The 26,575-nt window shown below is 44.5% G+C and overlaps 1 protein-coding gene across 1 annotated transcript in view; it reads right to left on the bottom strand.

Annotated features, from left to right (window-relative positions):
• The window catches only part of CHMP4B (charged multivesicular body protein 4B), a 53,328-nt gene extending 27,092 nt beyond the window's left edge, over positions 1-26,236 (bottom strand). Inside the window, exon 1 of the mRNA XM_032858867.1 lies at positions 25,938-26,236. Within this exon, the coding sequence (XP_032714758.1) occupies positions 25,938-26,127 (190 nt within the window). The 5' untranslated portion in view covers positions 26,128-26,236. The remainder of the gene's footprint in view (positions 1-25,937) is intronic.
• Positions 26,237-26,575: the final 339 nt, after the last annotated feature.

A 26,575-nucleotide genomic window follows, 5' to 3' on the forward strand; every position in this document is an offset into this window, starting at 1 on the left:
GTCACAGATCCTGTCCCATGGTGGAAAGATACACACAGCAGAGGTTCTGAGTATCTCAGGACAAATAAAGAGGAGCACAGGGGTATCTCATGAGGACAAGGCCATTTCTTCCTCTGCAATGCACCTTGCCAGTCCACGTGGGTCAGGGGGATTAGGTGCGAGTTTGGCTAAAGTCCTGTTTACACACACACATGTACTTCCTCACCACTGGGGGAATTTACCTCTTACATCTACACTCAACCTCCCTGACTGAGGAGCTAGGTAGTTAACAATTCTACCTCCCCGCCCACAGCATTTACCGCCCTCCCTATGCTGGCCGACCTGGATCACGACTGAAACATGGAAAGCAGCTTCAGCCTCTTCTTTAGAGGCTCAAAAAGCCTCTCTGCCCACAAATCTTCAGCCTAAGGCCTAACCCATAAGCACATCAAGGAAAGGGCCCGTCCTACAATCCAAGCAATCAGGACCCGGGAGCAAGTGGCCTATGTCCAGTGCGGGGCCCTATGTTGGCTGTGTTTCTTGGAGGCAAAGGGATTATGTTGCATACTTGCTCATAAGGTTATGGGTTGAGCTCTCTGAGCTGAGGGTGGGAGTTACCCCCTCTCTACTTGTCACCAGTGGTCTTTCTAAACACAGACTTTAACATTCCACTCCCCTGCCTAGAAAAACCCTGTACTGGCTTTCATTCTCTGCAGCCTCCTCAGCCTTCCAGTTCTCCTCAAATGCTCTTCTCACCCTTCATCTGGCTCACCCCCACTGGTCTTGCAGGGCTATCCTGACAGCAACTTCTCAACCACCCCACTCTCCGCAGGCCAGGCGAGGACACTTCTGCATGCTCCTGAACTTCTCCTTGCTGAAGATTGCCTCAAAGCATTAACACATAATACTATAACTGACGTCCCCTTAGAGAGTGCAATGAACCTTTTTGGGACAGTGTCTGGCATAGAGGAGGTGTTCGAGCCCATGTGTCACTTGAATGAATGAGGAAGAAGCAATGTCTGCGGTCTAGTCAATCACTTAAAAACTTCCCAAGGATGGGGCGCCTGGGTGGCTCAGTGGGTTAAGCCTCTGCCTTCGGCTCAGGTCATGATCTCAGGGTCCTGGGATCGAGCCCCGCATCAGGCTGTCTGCTCAGCAGGGAGCCTGCTTCCCCCTCTCTCTCTGTCTCCTTGCGCTCTTTCTCTCTGTCAAATAAATACATAAATAAATAAAACAAACCTTCCCAAGGATCTGCCATAATTGCTTCTCCACATAAAAGTTTATTTGAACCAAGTCTGACTACTAAAAAAGTTCTTAAACTATCTCAATGGACTAGAAACCCAAACAACAGCCTGAGATCCTCATAACTTTGGGAGAGCTCTAATGAGACTTTTATCCTTGCCAGTCCTGTTTATGAAATCACAAGACACCCACTGGTCTACCTCCCAGGGTCAATGAGAGAACAAATAATGAATCTGTTCCTGGCTCCAACCTCCTGGGAATATAATAGTGATGGCAGTTCTGCTTCTGTTCTTTGCAAAGCTTTTGAGCAGACATGCTAATAATGGCTGGGAAGACCCCCTTCCTTATCACCATCCCTTAACATCGTTTATTAATTTGTGATTCAGGTCAAATCTCATTGTAATTAATTTCCTGGGGCTAACCAAATTCTAATGCTGGAATGAAATTCATTTTTATCAACAACTGCTAGAAACAACTGGGCCACAGTCAGATAATCAGTCCTGAGGTACTGTGAGGTAGGAGTCAGACAGACCTGGCTCCATATCCTATCTCTATCATCCACGTTCTGGGCAATCTTGAGTGAGCCTTAAGCTCTAATTTCCTCATTTATAAAATGGTGATAAGACATAAAATAATCCTAGTATGATCTACAAAGCCTATCACCCAAAAAAGGTTCAGCAAACATTAACTGAATCAGAATCCATATGAAAAAAAATCCCATTTCAGAAAGTACAGTAATAGTCATTCCCAAAAGGCTCTTCCCTAGATCTATTAATTGGGTGATCATGGGCAAGTCACTTAATCATTCTGAGACTCCGTGTCCAAATAAATAAAATAAAGATAATAACATCTGTAATCTCACTGGACCATTGTAAGGAAACACGGGAGCACATGCAAGACAACTTGAATGGTACAATACCTGATCATAGATGCTCAACAAATCTTCATTTCCTTCTCCTTCAGTACCAAAAGAATGTAAATGGAAACTGAGAAAGCTAAGTAACTTCCCCAAAATTGCAGTTATAAGTGATAGAGTCTAAATGCAAATCAAGTTTGTCTGGCTCCAGGTCTTATTATGATTATTACTCCTGTTTCACAGGTGAGACCAAATAGTTAATCTTGATAGCAGACATCAAATTTAAGCACCCTTCTGCTCATGATTAATTTTGGCCAGGGGGCCCTGGGCGGCTCAGTCAGTTAAGTGTCTGCCTCCAGCTCAGGCCATAATCCTGGGGTCCTGGGATCAAGCCCCACATCAGGCTCGCTACTCAGTGGGAAGCTGGCTTCTCCCTCTCCCGCTCCCCCTGCTTGTGCTCTCTCTCTCTCTGTCAAATAAGTAAATAAAATCTTAGGGAAAAAAAAGAAACCTTGGCCAAAAAACCCCAAAGAGTAAAAACAGATTAGGCACAACAATGTGAATGTACTTAATGCCACAAAACTGTACACTTAAAAATGGTTAAAACAGAGGTGCCTGGGTGGCTCAGTCAGTTAAGTATCTGACTCTTGAGCTCAGCTCAGGTCTCAGTCTCAGGGTTGTGAGTTCAAGCCCTGTGTTAGGCTCCACGCTGCATGTGGAGCCTACATTTAAAAAAAGGTTAAAATGGTAAATTTTATGCTCCCAACAGTGACAGATTACAAACTGAGTGGTTTTTATAAAGAATGTAAAGAAAAGAATGTCAGAAGGCAAACTTCCTGGGGCGCCCAGGTGGCTCAGCTGGTTAAGCAACCAGCTCTTGATTTAGGCTCAGGTCACAATCTCAGGGTCCTGGGATCGAGCCCGGCATCCAGCCCCATGCTGGCTCCATGCTCAGCAGGGAGGCAGCTTATGGATTCTTTCTCTTCTCCCTCTGCCTGCCCCTGCTTGCTCTCAAGCTCTCTCTCTCAAATAAATAAATAAATCTAAATAAATAAAGGAAGGAAGGAAGGAAGGAAGGGGAAAGCAGGCTTCCTACTGAGGAAAACAATACCTCAGTAGTTAAGCAGAAAACAAAAAGAAGAGGAAGTGAAGTGCCAAAGACTCTCTAGCCAATTAAAGCCCTTAATCCTGGCCACAGTAGCCTCCACATCCCCTCACTAGGGGGGTCCCAGGGCACCCATGTCAGATGACTGACAGCCTCAAAGTCTTCCCTGCCTCCACAATCTTACCCCTCCCACCTCTAGTATTTTGGTTTTCCTGGTTACACTGTTGGGGGGAACCACCAGCGCTCCCGTCATTGTGTTCACCCTCCACCCCTACCACCACCCTCTCCCAGCTATGCTTCCTCGGAAATACCGCTGAGTACTCCAACAGAATATCTTTGTACTCCACTAGACATGAGACCGGGTTCTGGTTCCAGCCCTTATCAAATCAAAGTCTTGGTTTCCTCATCTGTAAAATGGAGACGAGGAATGGACCCAAATGATTTAAAGTCTCTCATGATTCCAAGACCCAGTCATTCATCACAACCTGAACAATGTTCAGCCAAGCTAAGCCGTTTGCCCTTCTTTCCTATCTACACGTGTACCAAGGTAAAGTTCTCCAGTGTTCAGACGTCCCAGCCTAGTGTCTCTTCATGCTAACCCTGTCTTAGGCACTGGTCTTCACTACAGTGGGAGACTCTTTCTTTAAAGAAAAGGATCACCCTGCAGCTACTTTAGCCATGGCCTTCTTCCCTCCTACCAACCACAGAGCTATAGGCCTTTATTAGCCATTGAAACCAAACAAAAACATGTTTCCTACACACGAAAACAGATCAAAAAGTCCTTTCTTGAGTCTGTTTTCGCTGAAGAAACAGAAAATTCTGTTTTAAATTATCAGCAGAGAAATTCAGGCCCAAAATTAACTCAAAAAGATTTGTGGTCTTATAAGTCTTAAGACCCGAGGGAGAAGGGAAGTCAGCTCCTTAGAGCCTGGTAGCCAAAGAAGGGGAGAAGTTCCTTGTTTTTGCTCTCCTCCATATTGTCTAAGTTCTCTCCAGCAGAAAAAGTAAGACAGCAAACACCAGAGATGCAGACTTTCAGCTGGGCCTGCACCTCTCCAAAGTAACCAACATGGTCTAAAAATGCAAAGAACTGGCTGAGAAAGGACTGAAAGGCCGTAGCCTGGCTCCTTTCCTGTATTTATGACTAGTGAGAGGACTGGGAAAAATTCTGTGGCTGGAAATACACATACTTGCCTCTCCCAGCCAGAAGCCACCTCCTTCCTCCAGGCAGTTTTTTTTACAGCCCTTCTCATTTTGTCCCTGGGGTCCTACGTGTAATCCCTTAAGGGGTGTGAGCCCAAGACAGAAGTCACCAATTACTCATTCCTGAGCTCCCAGCAATACATAGCACAGCGCCCTATACTACTAGGTGTTTGGGAAACAACTGAATGAGTAACAGAAGGGTAACATAATGCCTCTGAGATTCTTAAGGGGGTCAGAGTAAACAAATACTGTTTCCTCTCAATTCCTTAGCCGCTATAAAAATCATCAAGACTACTGAAGTACTAGAAATGCTCTACGTCTTGATCAGGGTGGTGACTACACGGGCATATACATTTGTAAAAGAAACACTGAGCTGTACACTTAAGACTTGTCAGTTTTACTATAAATAAAATACACCTCAATAAAAAAGAAAAAAATGAAGAAGCACCAAAAATCGCCATTTACATACTAACATTTTCTTAGATCTCTTTAGAGACTTCCTAATCCTCCCTAGAGTCCTATAAAAGGGGTTAAAAGTAGGAATTATTTTGATCCTTTGCATAGGAGGGATCCCCCCTGGAAGACAGGGAGAGACAGCCTGGTTACACAGAGTCAGGAAGGCGGTAACAACAGGACCCCTGAGATTTATGATCCTCCACTCATGCTGTGCCATCCTGCCAAACCACCAACAGCCAGTTATAATTCAAAAGAAAACAACCTCCTAAAATAGCAACTGTTTGCTCCATCTCTCCTGTCAGCTGGCTTTCTGCATAGCAACTTTAATTTTATTTTCAAAATCATTCTAGGAACATACCACCCCAGAGTCTGTTGAGAAGCAGTGAAGCAGCAGAACTCAATGGAATGAGGAGATAAGTAAGAGCCATGGATTCTGGTCCCCGATTTGTCTTCATGAGCTGTGTCACTTTCAACAGGTCACTTAACATTTCTGGGCCTGAGATTTCCCTCTGAATGGGCAAGAAGAACTCCAAAGTTGTGTGATTTTTTTTCCAGAGCTGCTTAGGAGACAGGGAGGTACCATGAAAATTAATAAAAGGAAGAGAACTGTTTTTAATGGGCATTAGCAGGGACGTGAGGTTTTAAAGGCCTTAATTTACAACCAGGTGGGTAAATGTCTTCCATATTTCTAAGAGGTTTAGCTGTTGCTCACAGTGGTGCCAGCATTTATACCAAGCATACAAGGTCTTTGCAGAGAAGACCACTGCTCTCCCCCAAGACATCCAGTATCCTCTTCAGTCGTCATCTTAAAAAGCAGATTTAAATAAAATGACTCAAGTCAGGCCAGCCCTGACCAGCTGGTTCCTTTCTCCACTCCCCTCACAAAGGAGACAAATCCTTTGTATCCTATGGCCCTGAGAATAGGTTGGTGAGGAGGTTGAGAACTACTATAAGGAAGCACTCCCAGTATGCTTAACTGGTCACTGCTGGGTTTTTATCCATCAGGGCTTAAGTCTGCTCAGCCCCAGAGGAAATGTGTGCCTCTATTTGCCAAAAGGCTGGCAGTCAAGTCAGAGGCAGACTACTGATCCAAAGGAGGCTCAGACACCAGGAGAGATGCCCTCTGGCATCTGTGCTGTTCACCTGGATGCAGGCTCACGGGAGCAACTAAAAACCATTATTCAGCTCTGGCTTCTGAACCAGGGAATCACAATAAAAAGACATCCATCATTCTACACATTCTACAAAACAGTCTGTGGCTGCCCTCAGCTTTTACAATGAGCAGGGCTGTACCCAAGCTGCTAACAGACAAAATGACTGCTAAGCTGCTCTATTTTTTATGCAGAAAACTGCTTAGAGCAACACCTAGTTCTCTGGAGAGTTTCTATAATATGGTACTTGTTGACTCAGACAATGTTAGAACAGGAAGAATCTTAGCATTCATTTAATCCATCCTTCTCATTTTATTGTTGAAAAAACAAAGGGAGGGCACTTGCCCAAAGATGCTAGTGGACAGAATCAGAACTAGAACAGGGGTGGGGAGGGGGGGCACGTGGGGGGGGGTCCTAGGGCTCTGCTTGGCCCTCCTGGGTGATGGAGGAAGCACCTAGAAAACAGGAGAGCTAACAGGAGGCTGAGAGCTCAGGAAAGAGCAGGTAATAAGAGAGTGAGCTCTCAGATTTTTGTGAGGATAGCAGAGAGAAATCAGGCTGAACTTGAAATGTATAGCCTCAGAAACAGACATCCTTGTCATCGGCCAAGGGAAGTGACTCTCCCCACCTCTCCCTCTCTCGGATCAAAGATAAACATGAAGAGAAGACTAAATAATCTCAAAGATCACAACTAATTGAGTGAGCCAGCCAGGAGCTGGGAGTGAAATGCACAACATGAAGCAGCCAAGGACCTGATTAATAAATGCGTCCCGGCCAAACTAGTTTAAGTAAGGATGATCTACCTGCCTACCTTCAGCAAATAACTGAGATACTCTCAAGGAGAAAAAAGTTACTGTTCTGTCTCTGCCCAGTTGCCCAGGATAGTCCAGGTCTCAGATAAAGCAAAAGGGGAACCAGGAAAAAGCAATGAGAGAAAGGGTACTGACCCATGAGTCCTCCCTTATAAGGGAACCACTGCTCTACGCACTCCTTTCCCCTGGGTGATAGTGGGCAGAAAGCCTAAACTTCACCAGGGTGCCACAGGAAGATGGCTGCCGCTCCCCACAAACTGCTCAAGAGACAGTGTTCATGGGGTGTATGCCTCACTCAATTCAACCTAACACAGATTCCTCAGCTTAGCGTCCAGGGCTTGCGCAGGGAGGCTGCAGCCTATCTTTCCAACTTTTGCTCTGCCTGAGCCACCCCAACCCTTTATCAGCCCCCAACTTCCCCCCTCCTCCCACATACATACACAGTACCTTGGCTCCCATAAGTCCCTCAGCCTGGAATGGCCCTACCTGCTTCCTCTGTTCCAAATCTTATTCATCTGTGTCCTCCTACACTGTCCCTTCACATGGAGTCTTTCACGGCGGGTACTCAAAATGTTGGCCAAATTGGGTAGAACTTACTCTAACAACTTTTCTCCTTTTTTTTTTTTTAAGATTTTTATTTATTTATTTGACAGACAGAGATCACAAGTAGACAGAGAGGAAGGCAGAGAGAGAGGGAGAAGCAGGCTCCCTGCCGAGCAGAGAGCCCGATGCAGGGCTCGATCCCAGGACCCCGAGATCATGACCTGAGCCAAAGGCAGAGGCTTTAACCCACTGAGCTACCCAGGCGCCCCACAACTTTTCTCCTTTTCCCACCATCATCTGACAAGAACAAACAGCCCCATCCTGGGATGCCAACCAGTTCCAGCTCCTAAACCTTAGAGTGGCTGGTTCTCTTTCAGGGACCATTTGTGCAGCCTCGCCTCTCTGCCTCTTACCTCTGAAATAAGAGTAATATTTCTTGTCAGAGAAGCTGAGTGCTTCAAGAGGAGAGGCTGTGGAAACACATATTCTCAAGTTCAAGGCCATTATTTTAAACTCCCCTTAGACCCATGCGCCATTTACCAACTAACGCTAAGATCTTAAAGCTTGTTTCCAGCCAAATGCCTCTTCTTTTATCACAAATGCCCCAGTGTATAGCTGTTGAGAGAGCTGCCCTGAGGACTCTGGGTAGCCTATTGGCTTTTTATTTCCACAGACTGTGGAGATTTCTATCTTGAGTGTAAAGAGAGTTCATGATTTCAAGAAAAGCCCTGAATTTCAGGCCTGCTGTTCTTCCAAATCTCATGGTATAATACATCAACTGGTTCCCAACCTATGGGTTTTGAGTTCAGAGGGTTCACAGTTACCACTGCACAGCTCTCGGAAATGTGCCCACCCTGCACTGCCTGTGCGCTAAATGGTGAACATATCACACAATCACAAAAGCAACTGCCACTTGACCACCTACTACCATTCTTGTGAGAAAGTTCTAGGATCTAGACGCAGACAGTGGGTATATAACACTGACTGAAGGTAATTATGTATCTTCTCAATTAATGAGTACCAAAGTACAACTAGGCATGACCATTCCTGATTTTTTTTTTCTGTAATTAAAAAAGCATCCTCCTGCCTGAAGACTGAAAACCTCTGGGCTGGTGAATGAATCCAGAAAAGCATCCTCCAACCTGAAGACTAAAAAACTACATTGGTCAAAGAGTCCAGAGTAGGAGGGACTCTGATCTAGGTCCCAGTCCAAGCGGGACTTTCGGAAAGCAGAACTGGAAAGCCCTGAGCTATCTCTAGACCTTGGTGTCCTAAGGAAAACAACAAAAGGGTAGGATTCAAAGTACTCTAATGGGTCCTCTCAGCTCTACTCTTTAAAAAACCACTGACCCTTAGGCCAATCTCTGGAACTCTAGAGCTATACCTGTGTAGCCTGACCAGCCCTAGAGCAATGGTTCGCAATCCTAGGAGCTTCTGTCCCGCAGAGGACATTTAGCAGTGTTTGGAGACATACTTGGTTGTTACAGCTGGAGAGGGAATGCTATGGACATCTAGCAAGTAGAAGTCAAAGATGCAACTAAACATCCTGCAATGCACAAGACACCACGATCACCAGCCCCCAAAGAATTCTCTGGTCCAGAATGTCAACAGTCCCAACACTGCTTTAAAGACCACTGAGAAACTGAGTTTATTGTGGTAAAAGAAATGGAAACCAATCTGGGAAATGCACAGTGCTAACGCTGTAGCAGACTGTGAATGAATGAATACAGTGAACAAAGGCCCTCAAACCATTCCAGACACATATCAACGTCTCCTGTTTAGTTTTCCCTCTGGCATTAGTCCCACTGTGGATAACATAATCCAGTCATTCTGAGGACCCCCAACCTTGTCCTCCTCTTCAACGGGACCCACACCCATTACTGACACACTACCTTGCTAAAGCTGGCAAAGGAATCTGAAATTGAGCATTACTAACAGGGAGCCAGAACAATGTGCACGGTGTAGTAGGAAAGCACTAAACTTGGGTTCTAGCCTTGACTCAGTCCCTAGGGAAACCATTTAATTGCTTTGAGCCCTAGTTTTTTCCTCTGCAAAAAGGGGTGAAAATCACAACCTGCCCTACCTATCTTATAAAGCTTCTCCGACTTTCAAAACAAGATCCTGTTTGTGAAAGTGCTTTGGAAGCCATAAAATCCTATACAAATGTGAAATATTTCCCTGCAGAACAATTTGCACTGTACTTACATAGTGTAAAGAATAGTAAAAAAGAAAAAAAAATTATTTCCAATGAAGGGATTTTGTCCATTGATAAGTTATGAGCACTGAAGGCTATGGAGTCCTGGCCCTATAGGACACCAAAAATACCCAAACCCACTGTGACACAGTTAACCTTGGGATCCCCCAAGGCTTCTGGATTAGACCAGTGACTCGTAATCTGAATGTCAGCTTTCTCATCTCTAATGGGGATGTGGGTGTAATACCACTTAATGTGTGGGCTGCTGGGAAAAAAACAAAAACTAAAACAAACATGATCATATTTTTAAAATGTATGGCATTTCCCAAAGATAGGGAGAATGTTTTCATTTTCTGAAGATTTTTCTCCTGAAAAAATTTTTTTTCCTTTGAAATAAAATTGTTTTTAGAATGATGAAAATAACTTAAGAAAAGGTATTTTTATACTGCTCTGCCCTTTACAACTCCAAAATTACCTCTAAAATCCAAATATGAGAAGGGCTCTCTGCAGCCACCAGTCCTACTGCTGTCTGCTAAAGGCAACAAGCTGGACGGCTGCAGAAGGCTATCAGAGCCCATTATAACTCCACACGCAAATCTTTTAACTCCAGACTTGTTAAGCAATCTGCAACCATTCACTGACCCTGCACAAGATTCTAAAGGGAAAATGGTCTGGAGAGGTGAAAGCAACTGATCCACTTGATGGGAGAATTAAGAAACTCGCAATTATTTTAGTTTTAAATGTTACCCTTGTCAGTCAACGTTTCAAAGTCTAATGAACTCGGGACTGGGAGCTGGTCAAACTCCTCACCCTAATGCGGAGTCTTTCGATGGCCTGAGTACCGACTCCTCTTCACACCTCTGCAGAGGACAGCAGCCAGGCCATACTCATGTCCAAGTATAATTTTTGCTTTTACAACTATCAGGTCTTTCAAAGATTATAAACAAGAAACTTACAGTTCCTGATTATGCAAACAGTAAATCATTCCTCAAATTCATTCCTACTTCCTTTTAAAGGAAGTAAGACAACTATAAAGCAAATTTGTAATCATTATCAGAATAAGCTGTACTTTAAATTTAGTATTCTAAAACTAATTCTGTTATGACTAAGCTAAGTTAAACATGTATCCATTCTTATGTCCCCACAAGGGATCCTGATCCAAACAAAGTGCTTTTTAAAAGCACTGCATATATTTCCATGTTCCTGGGTTTTCTTTCTCAAAAAATTTTTCTTTTATTCTTTTTTTTTTCCTTAAAGATTTTATTTATTTATTTGACAGAGAGAAAGAGCCAGAGCACACAAACAGGGGGAGCAGCAGAGGGAGAGGGAGAAGCAGGCTCCCCGCTGAGCAGGGAGCCCAATGTGGGGCTTGATCCCAGGACTCTGGGATCATGACCTGAGCCAAAGGCCAATTGTTTAACCAACTGAGCCACACAGGCGCGCCTCAAAAACTTTTTCTATTAATTCACAGTTTGAAGCACTGATACATTTTGAGTTCCTTCCTCTCTTACAATCAATTACTCTCCAAAAAAACTATTTAATAAAATACAGATTAGATCAACACACAGAGAGACTGTTTCAGTTCCCTCCACTGCATATCCTGTATTCTGAATATGCTTCTAGAACAGATCACACTGTACCCTGATTATACCTGATTACTTGTCACTCAAGCTACACTGTAAGCATTCAGAGGCAATGACCTGTCTTCATCCGCACTTACCCAATAAACTGCGATAGTATCTGGCACACAGCTCAAGTCAATATATTCTTATCAACTGGGTTTGTGAATGAAGCAAAAGTTTCTAGCTACTTTCATCTTTTAAATTAAAGTATAACCAAACAATATTAGTTTCATGTGTAGAACATAGTGATTTAACGTTTGTATACACTGTGACATTTACATACATTGCAAACTGATCGCGGTTAAGTCGTTTCCAATCCACAATATTACTGACTGTATTCCTATGCTGTACGTTATATCCCCAAGACTTACTTTATAACTAAATGTTCGTACTTCTTGATCCCCTAACCGATTTCACTGCCCTCCCCCAAACCTCTTCCCTCTGGCAACCAGCACTCTATTCTCTGTTATCTATGAGTCTGCGTTTTTTGCAGGGTTTTGTTTTTTTTTTATTCCACTTATAAGTAAAATCATAAAGTATGTCTTTCTCTGTCTGGCTTATCTCACTTAACATAATACCTTCAATGTTGGGGCGCCTGTGTGGCTCAGTGGATTAAGCTGTTGCCTTTGGCTCAGGTCATGATCCCAGAGTCCTGGGATCAAGTCCCGCACCCGGCTCCTTGCGCAGCGGGGAGCCTGCTTCTCTCTCTGACTCTGCCTGCCACTCTGCCTGCTTGTGCTCTCTCTCTCTCTCTGACAAATAAATAAATAAATAAATAATTTTAAAAACTCTTAAAAAAATACCCTCAATGTTCATCCATGTTGTTATGAATGGCAAGATTTCATTCTTGTATTGGCTGAGTAGTATTCCACGTGCATACACACACACACATGCCCCACATCTTCTTTAATCCATTCATCTATCGATGGATACTTAGGTTGTTTCCACATCTTGGCTATTTTAAATAATGCTGCATTTAACATGGGGGTGCATATATCTTTTCAAATTAGTGGTTTTTTTCATCAGATAGATACCCAGAAGTGGAATTGCTAGATGGGGCAGTTCTATATTTAATTTTTTTAAAAAAGATTTTATTATTTTACAGAGAGAGAGAGAGAGAACAAGCAGGGAAAATGGTAGGCAGAGGAAGAGGGAGAAGCAGGCTCCCTTCTGAGCAGGGAGCCGGATGCAGGACTCGATCCCAGGACCCTAGGATCATGACCTGAGCTGAGGGCAGACACTGAATCAACTGAGCCACCCAGGTGCCCCCCGCCTCTATATTTAATTTTGTGATGAATTTCCATACTGTTTTCCAAAAGCGTTTTTACCAATTTACAGTCCCATCAATAGTACAGAGGGCTCCCTTTTCTTCACAGCCTTATCAACAATTGTTATTTCTTATCTTTCTGATAAAAGCCATTTTGATAGATGTGAGGTAATATCTCACTGCGGTTTGTATTTTTTTAAGATTTTACTTACTTATTTTGGCAGAGAGAGACACAGTGAGAGAGGGAACACAAGCAGGGGGAGTGGGAGAGGGAGAACGAGGCTTCCTGCTGAGCAGGGAGCCCAATACAGGGCTCAATCCCAGGACCCCGGGATCAAGACCCGAGCTGAAGGCAGAGAGACCTAACGACTAAGTCATCCAGGCGCCCCCTCACTGTGGTTTTGACCTGCATTTCCCTGATGATCAATGATGTAGAATCTTTTCATGTGCCTATTGCTACCTAGATGTCTTCTTCAGAAAAATGTCTGTTCAGATCCTTTGCCCATCTTTTAATCAGATAGGTTTTTTTTTTAATTGTTAATGAGTTGTATGAGTTCTTTATATATTTTGAATATTAACCCCTTAATAGATACATGATTTGTAAATATCTTCTCCCATTCAGTAGACTGCCTTTTCTTTTTGTTGATGGCTTCCTTCACTGTAAAGAAATATTTTAGTTTGATGTAGTCTCATTTGTTTACTTTTGCTTTTGTTGTTTTTGCCTTTGGAGTCAGAAACAAAAAAACATCACTAAAACCAATCTCAAGAGCTAACCAACTGTTTGCCCTTCCAGGAGTTTTATAGTTTCAAATCGCATTCAAGTCCTTAATCCCATGAGTTAATTTTTTTTTTTAAAGATTTTTTATTTATTTATTTGACAGACAGAGATCACAGGTAGGCAGAGAAGCAGGCAGAGAAAGAGGAGGAAGCAGGTTCCCCACCGAGCAGAGAGCCCGATGCGGGGCTCGATCCCAGAACCCTGGGATCATGACTTGAGCCGAAGGCAGAGGCTTTAACCCACTGAGCCACCCAGACACCCCCCATGAGTTAATTTTTTATACGGTGTAAATGGTGCGATTTCATTCTTTTGCATGTAGCTGTCCAGTTTTCCCAACACTATTTATTGAAGACACTGTCCTTTCTCCATTGTACATTTTTGCCTCTTTGGTCATAAATTAATTGACCATTGACACATGGGTTTATTTTGGGGCTCTCTATTCTATTCCATTGATCTATGTGTCTGTTTTTATGCCAATACCACACCGTTTTCATCACTATAGCTTGGTAGTATAGTTTGAAATCAGGAAGTGTGATGCCTCTGGCTTTGTTCTTTCTCAAGATTGCTCTGGTTATTCGGGTCTTTGTGGTTCCAAATAATTCTGTATTTGCTCTAGTTCTGTGAAAAATGCCATTGCATTGGGTCTGTAGATTGTTTTGGGTCGTATGGACAGTTTACACAATATCAATTCTTCTAATCCATGAGCAGGAGTATCCTCCTATTTACTTGTCATCTTCTTCAGTATCTGTCATCAATATCTTACAGTCTTCAGCGTACAGGTCTTTCACCTTCTTAGTTAAATCTATTCCTAGGTATTTTATTCTTTTTTCGTTTTAAGATTTATTTACTTATTTTATTTTTATTTTTTTATTTTTAAAGATTTTATTTATTTATTTGACAGAGAGAGATCACAAGTAGACAGAGAGGCAGGCAGAGAGGAGGAAGCAGGCTCCCTGCTCCCTGCTGAGCAGAGAGCCTGATACGGGGCTCATGACCTGAGCCGAAGGCAGAGGCTTTAACCCACTGAGCCACCCAGGCGCCCCTATTTACTTATTTTAAGGGGAGGGGGAGTATGACCAGGAGAGGGAAGGGGGAGAGGGAGAGCATCTCAAGCAGACTCCCCACTGAGCACTGAGTACAGAGCCCAATGTGGCTCTCGACCTCAGGACCCTGAGATCATGACCTGAGCTGAAACCAAGAGTCACTCAACAAACTGAGCCACCCAGGTGCCCCTGGCTCCTTTCAGTTTATTGTACAAAGGAGTTACACTAGTCCAAGTTAAAAGCAGACCCCAAGTAGTTACCTTAAACAAGCTATGAGGTTTTTAAACTTGTGATAAGGGAAATAAGGGAAATTCTACTCATTGCACAGAAATCCTCACTTAAGCCTCAGTGAGCCAGAAGCACTTAAAACTCATGAACCTTTAGCTGGTCATGTTTATCTAGTCCAATCTCTACGAGGAAGTAACTGGCATATATTCTTGCACTGGTCACCCTGTAGGTGAATTACTTCTTCATATTCTGGATGTTCAACTATAGTAGCATTGCAGGCAAATTTCTTCTTAAACACATTCACTAGTTTTTATTGTAACATCTGCAACCCCTTGGACAGGAGTTAAGGGTCTTCCTGCTATTTCTCAGTTCAATTTTTTTTTTTTTAAGATTTTATTTATTTATTTGAGAGAGAGAGAGCAGGAGCAAAGGGGAGGGAAAAGCAGACTTCCCGCTGAGCAGGAGCCCAATTTAGGGCTCAGTCCCAGGACCTGAGATCCAGACCTGAGCTAAAGGCAGACACCTAACAACCCAGGCGTCCCTCTGTAGAAATCTTATATATATAATCCTCAGTGCCAGCAGGAAGCAGAACATCACCCTTACTTGCATCAGCAAAAGAGTCACAAGAGTGGAGGTTCTGGAGAGGGGAAATTTGATATGATTCCTTTTCTTCAGTGGAAAAGGCCTGCAAGGGGGGCGGTGAGTCTCGGTGGGGATGGGGGAGGGGTAGAGCAGGATGGCTCAAGGGAGAGGCTGCTGAGTCCTCAGTGGTGGCTCAATGACGGGCTATTTTATACTTTCTGATGCATCTGTAAGTGGGATTGCTTTCTTGTTTTCTCTTTCTGATAGTTCCTTATGAGTGAATAGAAATGCAAAAGATTTTTGTATGCTAATTTTATATCGCACAGCTTTACTAAATTCATTTACTAGCTCTTGAGAGTTTTTTGGTGGGAGTCTTTGATGTTTTCTATATATAGTATCATCATCTGCAAATAGTGAACAGTTTTACCTCTTCCTTTCCAATCTGGATTACTTCTAGCTACCTTCTTTTATTTATTTGCTTATTTTTATTATTAACATATAACATATTACTTGTTTCAGAGGTACAGGTCTGTAAGTCATCAGTCTTACCCAATACATACCACTCACCACAACACATGCCCTCCCCAATATCCACCAGCCAGTCACCCCATCCCCCCACTAGCCATCTTCTTTTAAAATGGACCATCTGAACACGGAGCCTGCTTGGGATTCTCTCTCCTCTCCTTCTGCTCCTACTCCACCACCATCCCCAAACAAATAAGATAAAATGGACCAACTGAAGTGAAATGCAAATGTTTACCTATGTAGCACTACCATCAAAAAGATCTGGGATCTCAACATCAAGGTCCCTGAACAGTACAAAATGTTCAAATCCATTTCAAAAGCCTTAGTTCCCTTTTCTCAAATATACTACTCTGTACTCAGCACAGCTAGATGAAACAAAGGTTCTTCTGCAGCTTCTGGTTAACTCTAGATGTGGTGTCATATACCAAAATGATGTCATACACCAAACATGAGTGTCTATATCCAACCTCCACCCCACTCTACCCACCCCACTCCACCCTGGAGCTGCCTACTCCTTTAAGGACTAACACAAAAGATCACACTGTCATCTCAACCCAAACTGGAGAACTGCTCCCTTCTTCCAATCTCCAGCACGCTCCATTCAGGGTGCTCCTGTGGGTGGTACTTACAGCCAATTTTGCACTTTAATTATTCCTGTCCTAGGTTTATCCACCCTACCAAGAGTAGGGGCCTTCTGAGAGCAGGATCATTTGACAGGCCCTACACTTGGAATAGGAAACACTGGGTGAAAGTCTGAACTTCTACTTTGGGACTTGCAGAATCTCTAGCTCTGAGCAAACTCAACTGCCCTGATTGTTCAATGGGAAGAAACTTTCCTCAGCAGGTTGTTCCAAGTCCCAGGCCTAACACCCTGAGAAACACAATGCTTGACTCACTATCACCCCAAATCCAGAGAAATGTCATTTTATGGAACTGAACGGGGCCAGGTGATGATGGAATTTCCTGCCCTGATCCTCTGCCATCATTTCTACTTCATCATCCCATATAACTCCCCTTCAGAAGGTCTCAGACCTGTGTAACTGTAGGATCCACTGGGCCAGGCTGTGTCTTTTTCACTGCCTGAAAATCCACATGGCATCTCAGATGGCTCCTAACACAGAACAGGCTCTCAGAGAACATCTGTCCCTCCTAATACAGAAAACTGGTGGATCAGAACACTGCCAATGCCATATAAACAGAACAGGAAACAGTCACAGAGCCACTGAACCAAGAAATCAGAACGCACTGAAAAATCATTTAGGATTTAAAAAAAAAAAAAAAAAAAAAAGACTTCAAAAAAATTCATTTCCTAGCCACACCCAGGCCCCAGATGGAGTTAATCCCTCTTCTTCCGGCACTCCACACAAGCCTCACTGGGTAGAAATTCTTTCTTTACCGACTGGTCCCCCAACTAGGCAGTAGTAATGCTTACTAAGGATGGGAACTGCCCCTAACTTACCACCAGGGTTGCCAGTGCCTAACAATCAATGGGTCCTTGTGACTGACAGCTTGACTGAATACGTGTCAATTACCCAGATGACTGACTTCTTTCATGAAGAAGGCCATTACCCCATCAGCAGGACAAGCGCTTCACATTTTTCAAAGGAAGGGGAGGCAGATTCTACTGAACCACTGTGTTCTGTGACCTCACTGGGTTTGGAGCTAGCTGAAGGTATCTGAAAATAGATTGAGCTGGGTAAGAGTTCAATCTCTGAGCAGCCAAAGAAGTGAGCAAACTGACCAAGGAGACAGCATCCCTGAGTGTCTCCTTGTGAGGAATGAATACTGACTGGCACGGGCATATGAAAATGCCCACTATTCTCATTTAATCTCCACAGTAACTACAAAAAGGTGTCTCTCAAACTTTCATATACATACAAACTACCTAAGGATCTCATAAATATGCAGGTTCTGTTTCTGTAGGGCTGGCTGGGCCTGATCATCTGTATTTCTAACACTTTCCCAAATGTTTCCATAGACTGCACTTTGAGTAGCAAAGTTGTCAAGTAAATACTATGTACTGTTTTTGCAGCTAAAGAAGCTGCTGCTCAGAGATACGAGACTTGCTGCAGATCACAAAGCTGGCAAGCAGCAGAGGTGGAATAAGAGTGCAGGTCTTCTGACCCTAAGCCCATCACCATTTCCAATATACCATGCAATTAACCTTTTGACCTACACAGCTATGACCACAAAGGTGTATAGTTTTCCTGCATTCCTCAAACAAGCCCTCCAGCCAGCTCTTTCCTGTATGGAAGAGGGAGGAGGTAGCTCTGGAAATATCAGCTGTGGGAAAATCAAGCCAGCCAGGTGATTTGTTAAGAACTTAAATCACTTGAACCTTCAACTAAGGCTTCTTTAGGGCCTAGTGGTTACCAGATGCTCATTCCTTTATTAATGAAGGGCCGGTGGAAAGCAAAATATGCTTAAAAAACAAAAAAAGACAATTAAAAAAACCCACCAACAGTCTCCGTGATATGGGAATTATCAGGGCCATTCAGTACATAGAACCAAATTAATTCCTAGACAAATGGCTAGCCTGCATTTTCTGGGCTATGCTGCTCAGACCTTGGCTGGAATATTCAGAGATTCAGCTCCGCCCACTCCACAACTTACAGGCATCCCTGATAAAAAGGAGCGCATTCAAGGGAGGGTAACACGGAAAGAACAGAAATGCCTGGCAACAAACAGTCAAGAACAGAGAGCTGTCCTAGAGAAATGCAGGCTTGAAACATTAAGCACCATCTTCCCTGATGTCTTGTTGAAGGAGGATTAGACCTGTTCTCTTTGGCCCCGAAAGACAGCATTAGCAGTTAGCTTTCCCGATGGAAGAAACACCATTCACAATCCTCTCCTGTCAGAGCCAGGATCTGTACCCAAGCCTTCCAATTCCAGGTCCCACACTCTTTCCACTAGCCCAAACTGCTTCCCTACCAAGCTACTACCACCTCAAGCTGTTGGAAGTAGGCACTACAGGAAGAAAGATCTCCATTCCAAAGAAAAGAGGGGATTTTATAGTCAGAGCTACCCAAAGACAGACGATGCTGTAGTATGGGAGGATAGAGCACCTAATACAAATCCTGTCAGCAAAGAGGTTCAATCAGAGGTTAATCGCTAGGCAGGAATACTGCAAAGGGAATTTGGGCATTGGATGGGTGGCTGGGTGAAACGAACCTGCCAACCCTCAGAGATGAATTAATCTATTCCTGCTGTATTTTCCTCTAATACTTCATTTGTACCTTCACCATGGTTTGCCTTTTATTAGTTACTTGTACATGTATGAGTCTTCCCCCATTGAACTGGGAGCTCCGGTAGGAAGAAAACAGTGTCTCATCCATCTTTATATCCCCTACTGTGCCTAAGCCTACACCTGGGAAATCAGGGACACATTTACATCTCTCCTACGCTCAAGCACTCTGCTGGGCACTTTACATATATCAACTTACTCCACATCCTCACAAGAACCCTAAGAAGTATTATTTTTCCCTTTTTATAGATGGGGACACTAAGACTCAGAGAGGTTGAGTAACTGCCGAGGTACTGGCAGTGAGTAGTTGAGCCAGCGTTCAAACCCAGAAATCTTTTGCCTAAATCATCACACTGCTCTCCTCCTAGAATGAACTCAAGAAACATCCGCTGGCTTGAGCCAAACTCCTTAAATATCCAACCAGGTCTGTTTTTATTTCCTGTTGCTAAGTTCAAATTTTCCTTCTAAATATAATCATCTATGGGGCACCTGGGTGGCTCAGTGGGTTAAAGCCTCTGCCTTCGGCTCGGGTCATGATCTCAGGGTCCTGAGATCGAGCCCTACATCGGGCTCTCTGCTCAGTGGGGAGCCTGCTTCCCTTCCTCTCTCTCTCTGCCTGCTTCTCTGCGTACCTGATCTCTGTCTGTCAAACAAATAAATAAAATCTTTAAAAAATAATAATAAATATAATAATCTATCCTCAAAATGACCAATCTAAAGTTGTGGTTGTTTTTGAATATCCTCTCTCATTCTTTTAAAGAAAATGGCACAGCACAAAACAATTCTGGGTAAGAGAACCAAGTTTTCATAAACCTTTCCTATCCAAAGGAATTCCTCAAGACCCCCATAGCTTCTCTTCTCCCAGTTGGCCCTGCCTCCACCTCAGGATTCGAGACCACCGAAAACGAATCAGGTCCTGGCTTTCTGCCTCAGGGATACACGGTTCTCACAGGGACGCAGGGCTCGCACACATCTTCACAGGCTGTTTTCCAAGATCTTGCTCTTTGCACACAAACCCAAACAGGGACAACACTAAATTTCCCTGAGCAAAATAATCCAGGCTCAAAGGTGCTCACATTTAGCTCAACTTCCAAACAAAATCTATATTTAATTTCAAACCACATTATAAACCTACTGGCAGGCACTTAAAAATATTTAATCTCCCTGCCAAATGGGGCAATAAAGATTTTGCCATTTGAATCAAAGGCACCAGCATGTTTGGACAGACAACACATGAGGCCTCCCTGACACTCCATCTGTCTTAAAAAGTAAACCAAACCCAATCTGGCCAACCATTTCTTTAAACAAGAAACTTAAGCATCACCCAGGGAAATTCCCACTGTTCAGTTCCCTGGGTGGGTTTTGGGTTTTCTGTCCCAGGGCCTCTGGAAGAGGAGATCCTGCTGACACATGTACCATTAAGACGCTATACTTTTCTTTCTTTCTTTTCTTTTAAGATTTTATTTATTTGAGGGGCGCCTGGGTGGCTCAGTGGGTTAAGCCTCTGCCTTTGGCTCAGGTCATGATCTCAGGGTCCTGGGATTGAGCCCCGCATTCCATTCGGGCTCTCTGCTCAGCGGGGAGCCTGCTTCCCTCCTCTCTCTGCCTGCCTCCCTGCCTACTTGTGATCTCCGTCAAATAAATAAATAAAAAATCTTAAAAAAAAAAAAAAAGATTTTATTTATTTGAGAGAGATAGAGCGAGCCCGGTGGGCACCCGCTTGAGCATGAGCAGGGGGAGGGGCAGACTCCCCGCTGAGCAGGGAGCCTGATGCAGTGAGGGCTCGATCCCAGGATCCCAGGATCATGATCTGAGCCCAACACAAATGCTTAACCGACTGAGCCACCCAGATGCCCCAAGACGCTGTACTTTTCAACCTGATACCTTGAGTCTAGAGAACCAAAAGGCCACACTCACTATAAATGTTAACTTATTAAATTAAGGTGTCTTCCCACCTGCTAACATTTCAAAGCAATTTTATTAAACATGAGAGAGCCACCCCGGCTCCAGCAACGAACAGGACTTAACGAAGATGTATTTCCTGTGAGCACACAGCCTCTTAGCATCCATCAGACATTTTCCACTGAACCTAAATTAACCTGCAAATGAACTGATTTGCATCCATTAATCCAAGAGAAATTGATCGGTATGGGGTGTTTGGGATACCCAGTCTCATACCCATTTCCTAATCTCATACTGTTCTCTCATTAAACTAAAATATAACCCCTTCTCCAAACTGTTTTCGTCTTTATCAAAACAGGAAAAAAGGGAAATCTGAATCACTTATGGTAGATATTTCATAAACTGTTACAACACCTCTCTCTCTTTTTTTAAGATTTTATTTATTTATTTATTTGACAGTGAGAGACACAGAGAGAAAGGAACACAAGCAGGGGGATTGGGAGAGGAAGAAGCAGGCTTTCCGCGGAGCAGGGAGCCAGATGTGGGGCTCAACCCCAGAACCCTGGGCTCATGACCTGAACCGAAGGCAGACGCTTAACAACTGAGCCACCCAGGCGCCCCAAGTTGTTACAACACCTTCAGAAGAAAAAAATCTTTGATATTTGACCATCTTTCTTGGGAGAAAACTAACAGGTCACTGTAGAAAGATATCAAAAAAGACCTAAGTTTGAGTGATTTTTCTCAGTTCACCTAGACTGGTTTTCATCTAGTTCTCAGTGAAAGAACTTTTCCATTTTGACAATCAAACCAAAGAAATCTGAGCAGGAATAACTTTATCAGAAAAGGAAAGTATACTTTCATATCCACAGTGTGTCACACTCTTTCACATATTCTCTTAGTTAATCCTCACCGTGGTAATGTGAGATAAATATTATTTCTACTTAAATATCAACTTCATGTTGATATTTAAGTCGTTGAATGGAAGGGACCATGTTTGGTTTCTCTTTATTTCCAGCACTGAGCATGGGGCCTGGGACACAGCTCAAGAGTCTGCTACATGCTTAAGAATGAATACGTGACTAAAGGAAAAGAAAAGAAATTTGGAAAAAATATGCGATCCAAATTTTGCTCCAGGACCCCCTAACTAAAACCACTTCCTAGAACACACTTGCATACTGCAAATAATCTTCTTGAGCTTCAGAGACTTGTTTGAAAGGACACTTTATCATCTTTCCAATGTACACACCACAAGGGCATGATGTGGCAGGGCAAGGGGCAGGGCGTGGTCCTATCTCATTTCTTTCCCCCCTACTCAGCACCACACCTTGCACAAGTGGGTGTTTAATGAGCTGGGTGATGACAAAGGTAATAACTGATGCCTTCGGCCATCACGGAAGTACACAGAACACAAGATGCCCATAGCCACCAGAAGAACTGGTCTCTGAGCCAAGTTACATCCTCTCTTGGGCCTCATTTTTTTTTCTCTGTACAATGGGAATAACAAAATACACTCAGAAGATGGTTTCCATTCATTTAATAAATACTTACCAAACCTTAACCATATGGCAGCCACTATGCTAGGGGACACAGTGGTGAACATAACCATCACATCCTGCCTAGAGGCGCTCACAGTTTCAGTGGATGCTGGAAGACTCATGAAAAAAAGTTTTACAAATCTCAAAGGACTACTACACAATTATGAAGTCCTGCTCCTCCTCTGTGTTTCTCAACTTGGTTAATGACATCACCATCCACTCAGCTGTCCAACTTGGGAATTGTCCTCAACTCCTCCCTCCTTCATTCTACCCACAATTCCCATAAATCTTCTTTTGGTTTCTTTTGATTCTCCTTCAGAGAAGTCTGACATGTATTGACTTCTCCTCTAGTTTTCCATGCTTCTACTCTAGGCCTTTTGTTCGCACCTGGATGATTACAAGTCTCCTTATAATAACGATAATGGCAAGCATTTACTGATCACTTACCATATGGCAAGCACTGTGCTAAGAGCTCCCCATACATAACACAATTTAACCCAATAAGGTAGATACTAACTAGTATCCCTATTCATGGAGGAGGAATATGAGGTGCAGTAACCAGCTCAAGGCACCAGCTAGTAAGTGATAAATCTATGGCTCAATTCATGTCTATGAGATTCTATCCATACATCTTAATGGATTCCTGCCTCCAGCCCCTTCCTGATTGGTCTATACTCCTTACTTTTATGCTGTTGCTGGTGTGCTCTTTGGAAATCCAAGCTGATCTGTCTCTTCTGCTTTAGGACAGCCACTGGCTCCTCAGCATCTCCAGCCTGAGGCCTGAGGCTACTGCTCACTCTGCAATACTATTTCTCTGCTGTCTCACCCCATGAACACTCTCACTGCTCCCCAAACTCTTTGCTGACCCATCTCACACCTCCCTCCTCTGTAAAGCCTCCTTTGCCCTTTCCCTTCCAGACAGGAACCCCCCCTATGCAACCTCAGACCCATGTACACATATTTCAGCACTAACTGGTATGTTCCCCTCCCCCCCTTCTCCTCCTACTTCTTTTCCTCCTCCTCTCTCTCCCTCTCTCTCTTTCACACACATACACACAAAAACTACAACAAAAACACACCCACTACCAATCCTGAGTTCCTGGAAGGCGCACAGTGTATTTTCATCTGATTCTCCAGATCCTGCCACAATAGCAAGTCAATAAGTGACTAAATGAATGGTATGTGGTGGTGTTTATACCTCACACCTTTATCCCAATAAGCAGACAAGACCTTTCCCCCAGAAGATGCTAAAAAGAAGGGCAAGATGCTCCTGTCCTCTCAGGCAAACTCAAGAAGATGGGCTGCTTTCAGCAAAACTATTACAACTAAGATTGGTCATCCACCGTTTGCTGGTACCCTCTCTCCAAACCTCTTGAAAGCAAATCCAATCACCTCTAAAACTGCAAAAACTAAACCAGCTCCAGACCAAAAGTCCTCAGAAGAATTGCCCTCTCAGATGGGAGATGAGGTAAAGGGATACCCTGCTCCCCCAGCACCCTGCAATAGGCAAAGCATTCCAAAATGCAGACTGATAAAAAAACAATGACTCTAATGAACAACAAAGGATCCTGACGAGGGAGAGTCATCCAAGAAAAAAAGCTAGAGGTGCAAAATCTAAAACCTACCCTCTATCTCCAGGGCTATCTATAACTGGAGTCTAGGCCACAAATGGATAACAACCACCACCTCATGTCTCCTTGCTCCCACTCTCATCCCACACCTGTCTACTTTCCAAAGAGCAGCCAGATGGTGTTTTTAAAACTCTACCAGTGCGAAGGACACACTCCTGGGTAACACCCTCCAACATCTTTCTATCCACTTGAAATAAAATCCAAACTCTACCAGGAAGTCCAAGGTCCACTCCCCACCCTCCTATTTCATACCATTTTCCCTTCCAATTGCTACATTCCAGATATAGAGGTCTTCTGTTTCTTTAAACAGGCCAACCTCCAGGCCTTTTCCTATGCATGGAAGGCTCCTCCTCTAGCTTTTTATGGAGCTGGTTCCTTGTGAAGGCTCAGCTCAAACTTGACTTTTAAAAGAGGCCTTTTCTGGGGCGCTTGGGTGGCTCAGTGGGTTAAGCCTCTGCCTTCGGCTCAGGTCATAGTCTCGGGGTCCTGGGATCAAGCCCCGAGTTGGGCTCTCTGCCTGACTCTATGCCTACTTGTAATCTCTCTCTCTCTCTTTGTCAAATAAATAAATAAAATCTTCCAAAAAAAAGAGGCCCTTCCTGACCACTCTATCTACGGGGACACCCCTTTGCCCACTTCATCAGTCCCCATCACATCATCTTCTTAAGCACTCACCACCACTAGACAATATTTTCTTCATTTACTTTCCTGTTTCTATCATCTCTCTCATAAGGGTGGAAGCTACACTTTGTTCATCCTGTCAATACGCAGCAAGCACTCAAAAAAAAAATTTCCAGAGTATTTGCTGACTATCAGCAAAAAAGCATCCTCAGGATGGGCTATTTTGTTCTTCTGTTAGAAGGAAGAAAACATCTACTTAGCCTCTACGAGGTCCTGGGCACTGTAAATGCATGATCTTCCTTTTAAAGAGGTAAAATAACCAGCTCAAGGTCACGTGGCTAATGACTAACTGTCTTCTAAATTAAATGCTTAGGTTTGTGCAGTTCCTCAACCCCTCTCACCTTTGCCTCCCTCCGTGGGGGCAGGCACTGTCACTCTATGGTTCCCTCTCATACCACCATAACACCAAGAAGATCAAATACTTCAAAACTGCTCTACAGTTATTAAAGCATTGTCACATTCACCTTAAGAAGTCTACAAAGCATATAGAAAGCCATACAGCAACAGGAAGTATATTAAGCATGCCCCAAGGTTCACTATTCCCATCCTGACCCCCAGGAGTGGGGACTGGGAAGGAATCACTGACAATGGAGGAATGGAGTCCCTATTTCTGGTTCAGAGGGAGTGGAAGCCGTGAGTCACCCGTGAAGGCTTATGCTACCAGAAACTCTTGATAAGACTTGGCTATGAGGCAACAAGCAGTGAATCACGGATCTGGAAGGCACTGGCTGATGGACGAGGGGAAAAGGAGGCCTCAAAGGGCTAGCAACTTGTTCAAGTTCACTCAGCAGGAAAGCAGACGGAACCAGGGTTCTCCTCTCCCCCAGTCCTCTTTTCTCTCCCATCAAGGAGGCTTTCCAAGGAGAATTCTGAGTCAGGGGGATGGGGAGAGGGCAGGGGCAGCTCATGGACTCCAGAGGGGTCAGCAGAAGGCAGGGGTAGGACAAGGAAGGACACATGAGTTAGGATGGGGGACAGAAATGAGCCAATGAGAAAAAGACGGCAGTTTCCCGAAGGTGGGTGAAGGCAGGCCTGAGAGGAGAAGGCGGAAGAGGACGGATTACAGGGAGAACCGAGGGAAGTGCAGTGAAACCAAGGTCTGAAGGGGCCTGGCAGGGAGGGGAGAGCCTGAGGGGCAAAGGCAGGAATGAGAGTGTGAAGGTGGAGGAGATCCAAGGCCCCAAGAGACACTGAAGGGAGCCAGACGGGAGGTGTCCGGAAAGGCCTAGAGGGGAGTGGGACCGGGGAGAGTTCTAGGGTCGGGGAAGACCCTGGGGCGTGTCTGATGAAGGTGGAGTCCGGGCCCGGGGAGCCTTAGGGGAGCCCGAGGAGAGTCCGAGGGGACCGGGTCGACTCACCGCGCTTGTTTTTGGTGCCGTGCTTCTTGGCGGCGGTCAGCTCCTGCTCGATCTTAGTTTCCAGAAATTCCTGCTTCTTACTTAGCATCTCCTCCGTGTCCCGCAGCCGCTGGATGGCATCCTGAGGGGTCGGACCGCCCTTGCCGGCCTTACCCCCTCCTGCCCCGAACAGTTTTCCGAACACCGACATGGTGGCTGCTCGCCGCGCCGGCCTGCGCCGCCCGCTCCGGCTCGGCTCGGCTCCAGCGCCCGCTCCCGGCCCGTCGCTCCCTGCCGCCGCAGGCCTCTCCGCCGCCTCCGCCCCGCAGCTGGGCCCAGCCGCGCCACCTCCCACAGGCCCCCACGCCCGGCCCGGCCGGCGTCAGAGTAAGACGCCGCTGACTACAACTCCCAATGGGCAACGCGCCGGCCGTGCCTCAAATCTAAAGGAAGGAGCCGCATTGCACGCCGGGAGTCTATAGTCTTCCGGCTTGAGGCGCTCGTCGGCGCGCCTTTTTGGCCTAGCTAGAGTCAAAGGGCGAGATGGCATGCTGGGAAATGTAGTCTCCTTGGAACCCGTTCTGCAGAGGTAGGACAGGCGGAGTAACAACAGTATTCTTAAAAACATTAACAAGCGTTATGTATATTCTGTGATCCAG

The sequence above is a fragment of the Lontra canadensis genome, unplaced genomic scaffold (genome assembly GCF_010015895.1).
Source record: "Lontra canadensis isolate GAN:19392208 unplaced genomic scaffold, GSC_riverotter_1.0 scaffold16, whole genome shotgun sequence".
NCBI lineage: Eukaryota > Metazoa > Chordata > Mammalia > Carnivora > Mustelidae > Lontra > Lontra canadensis.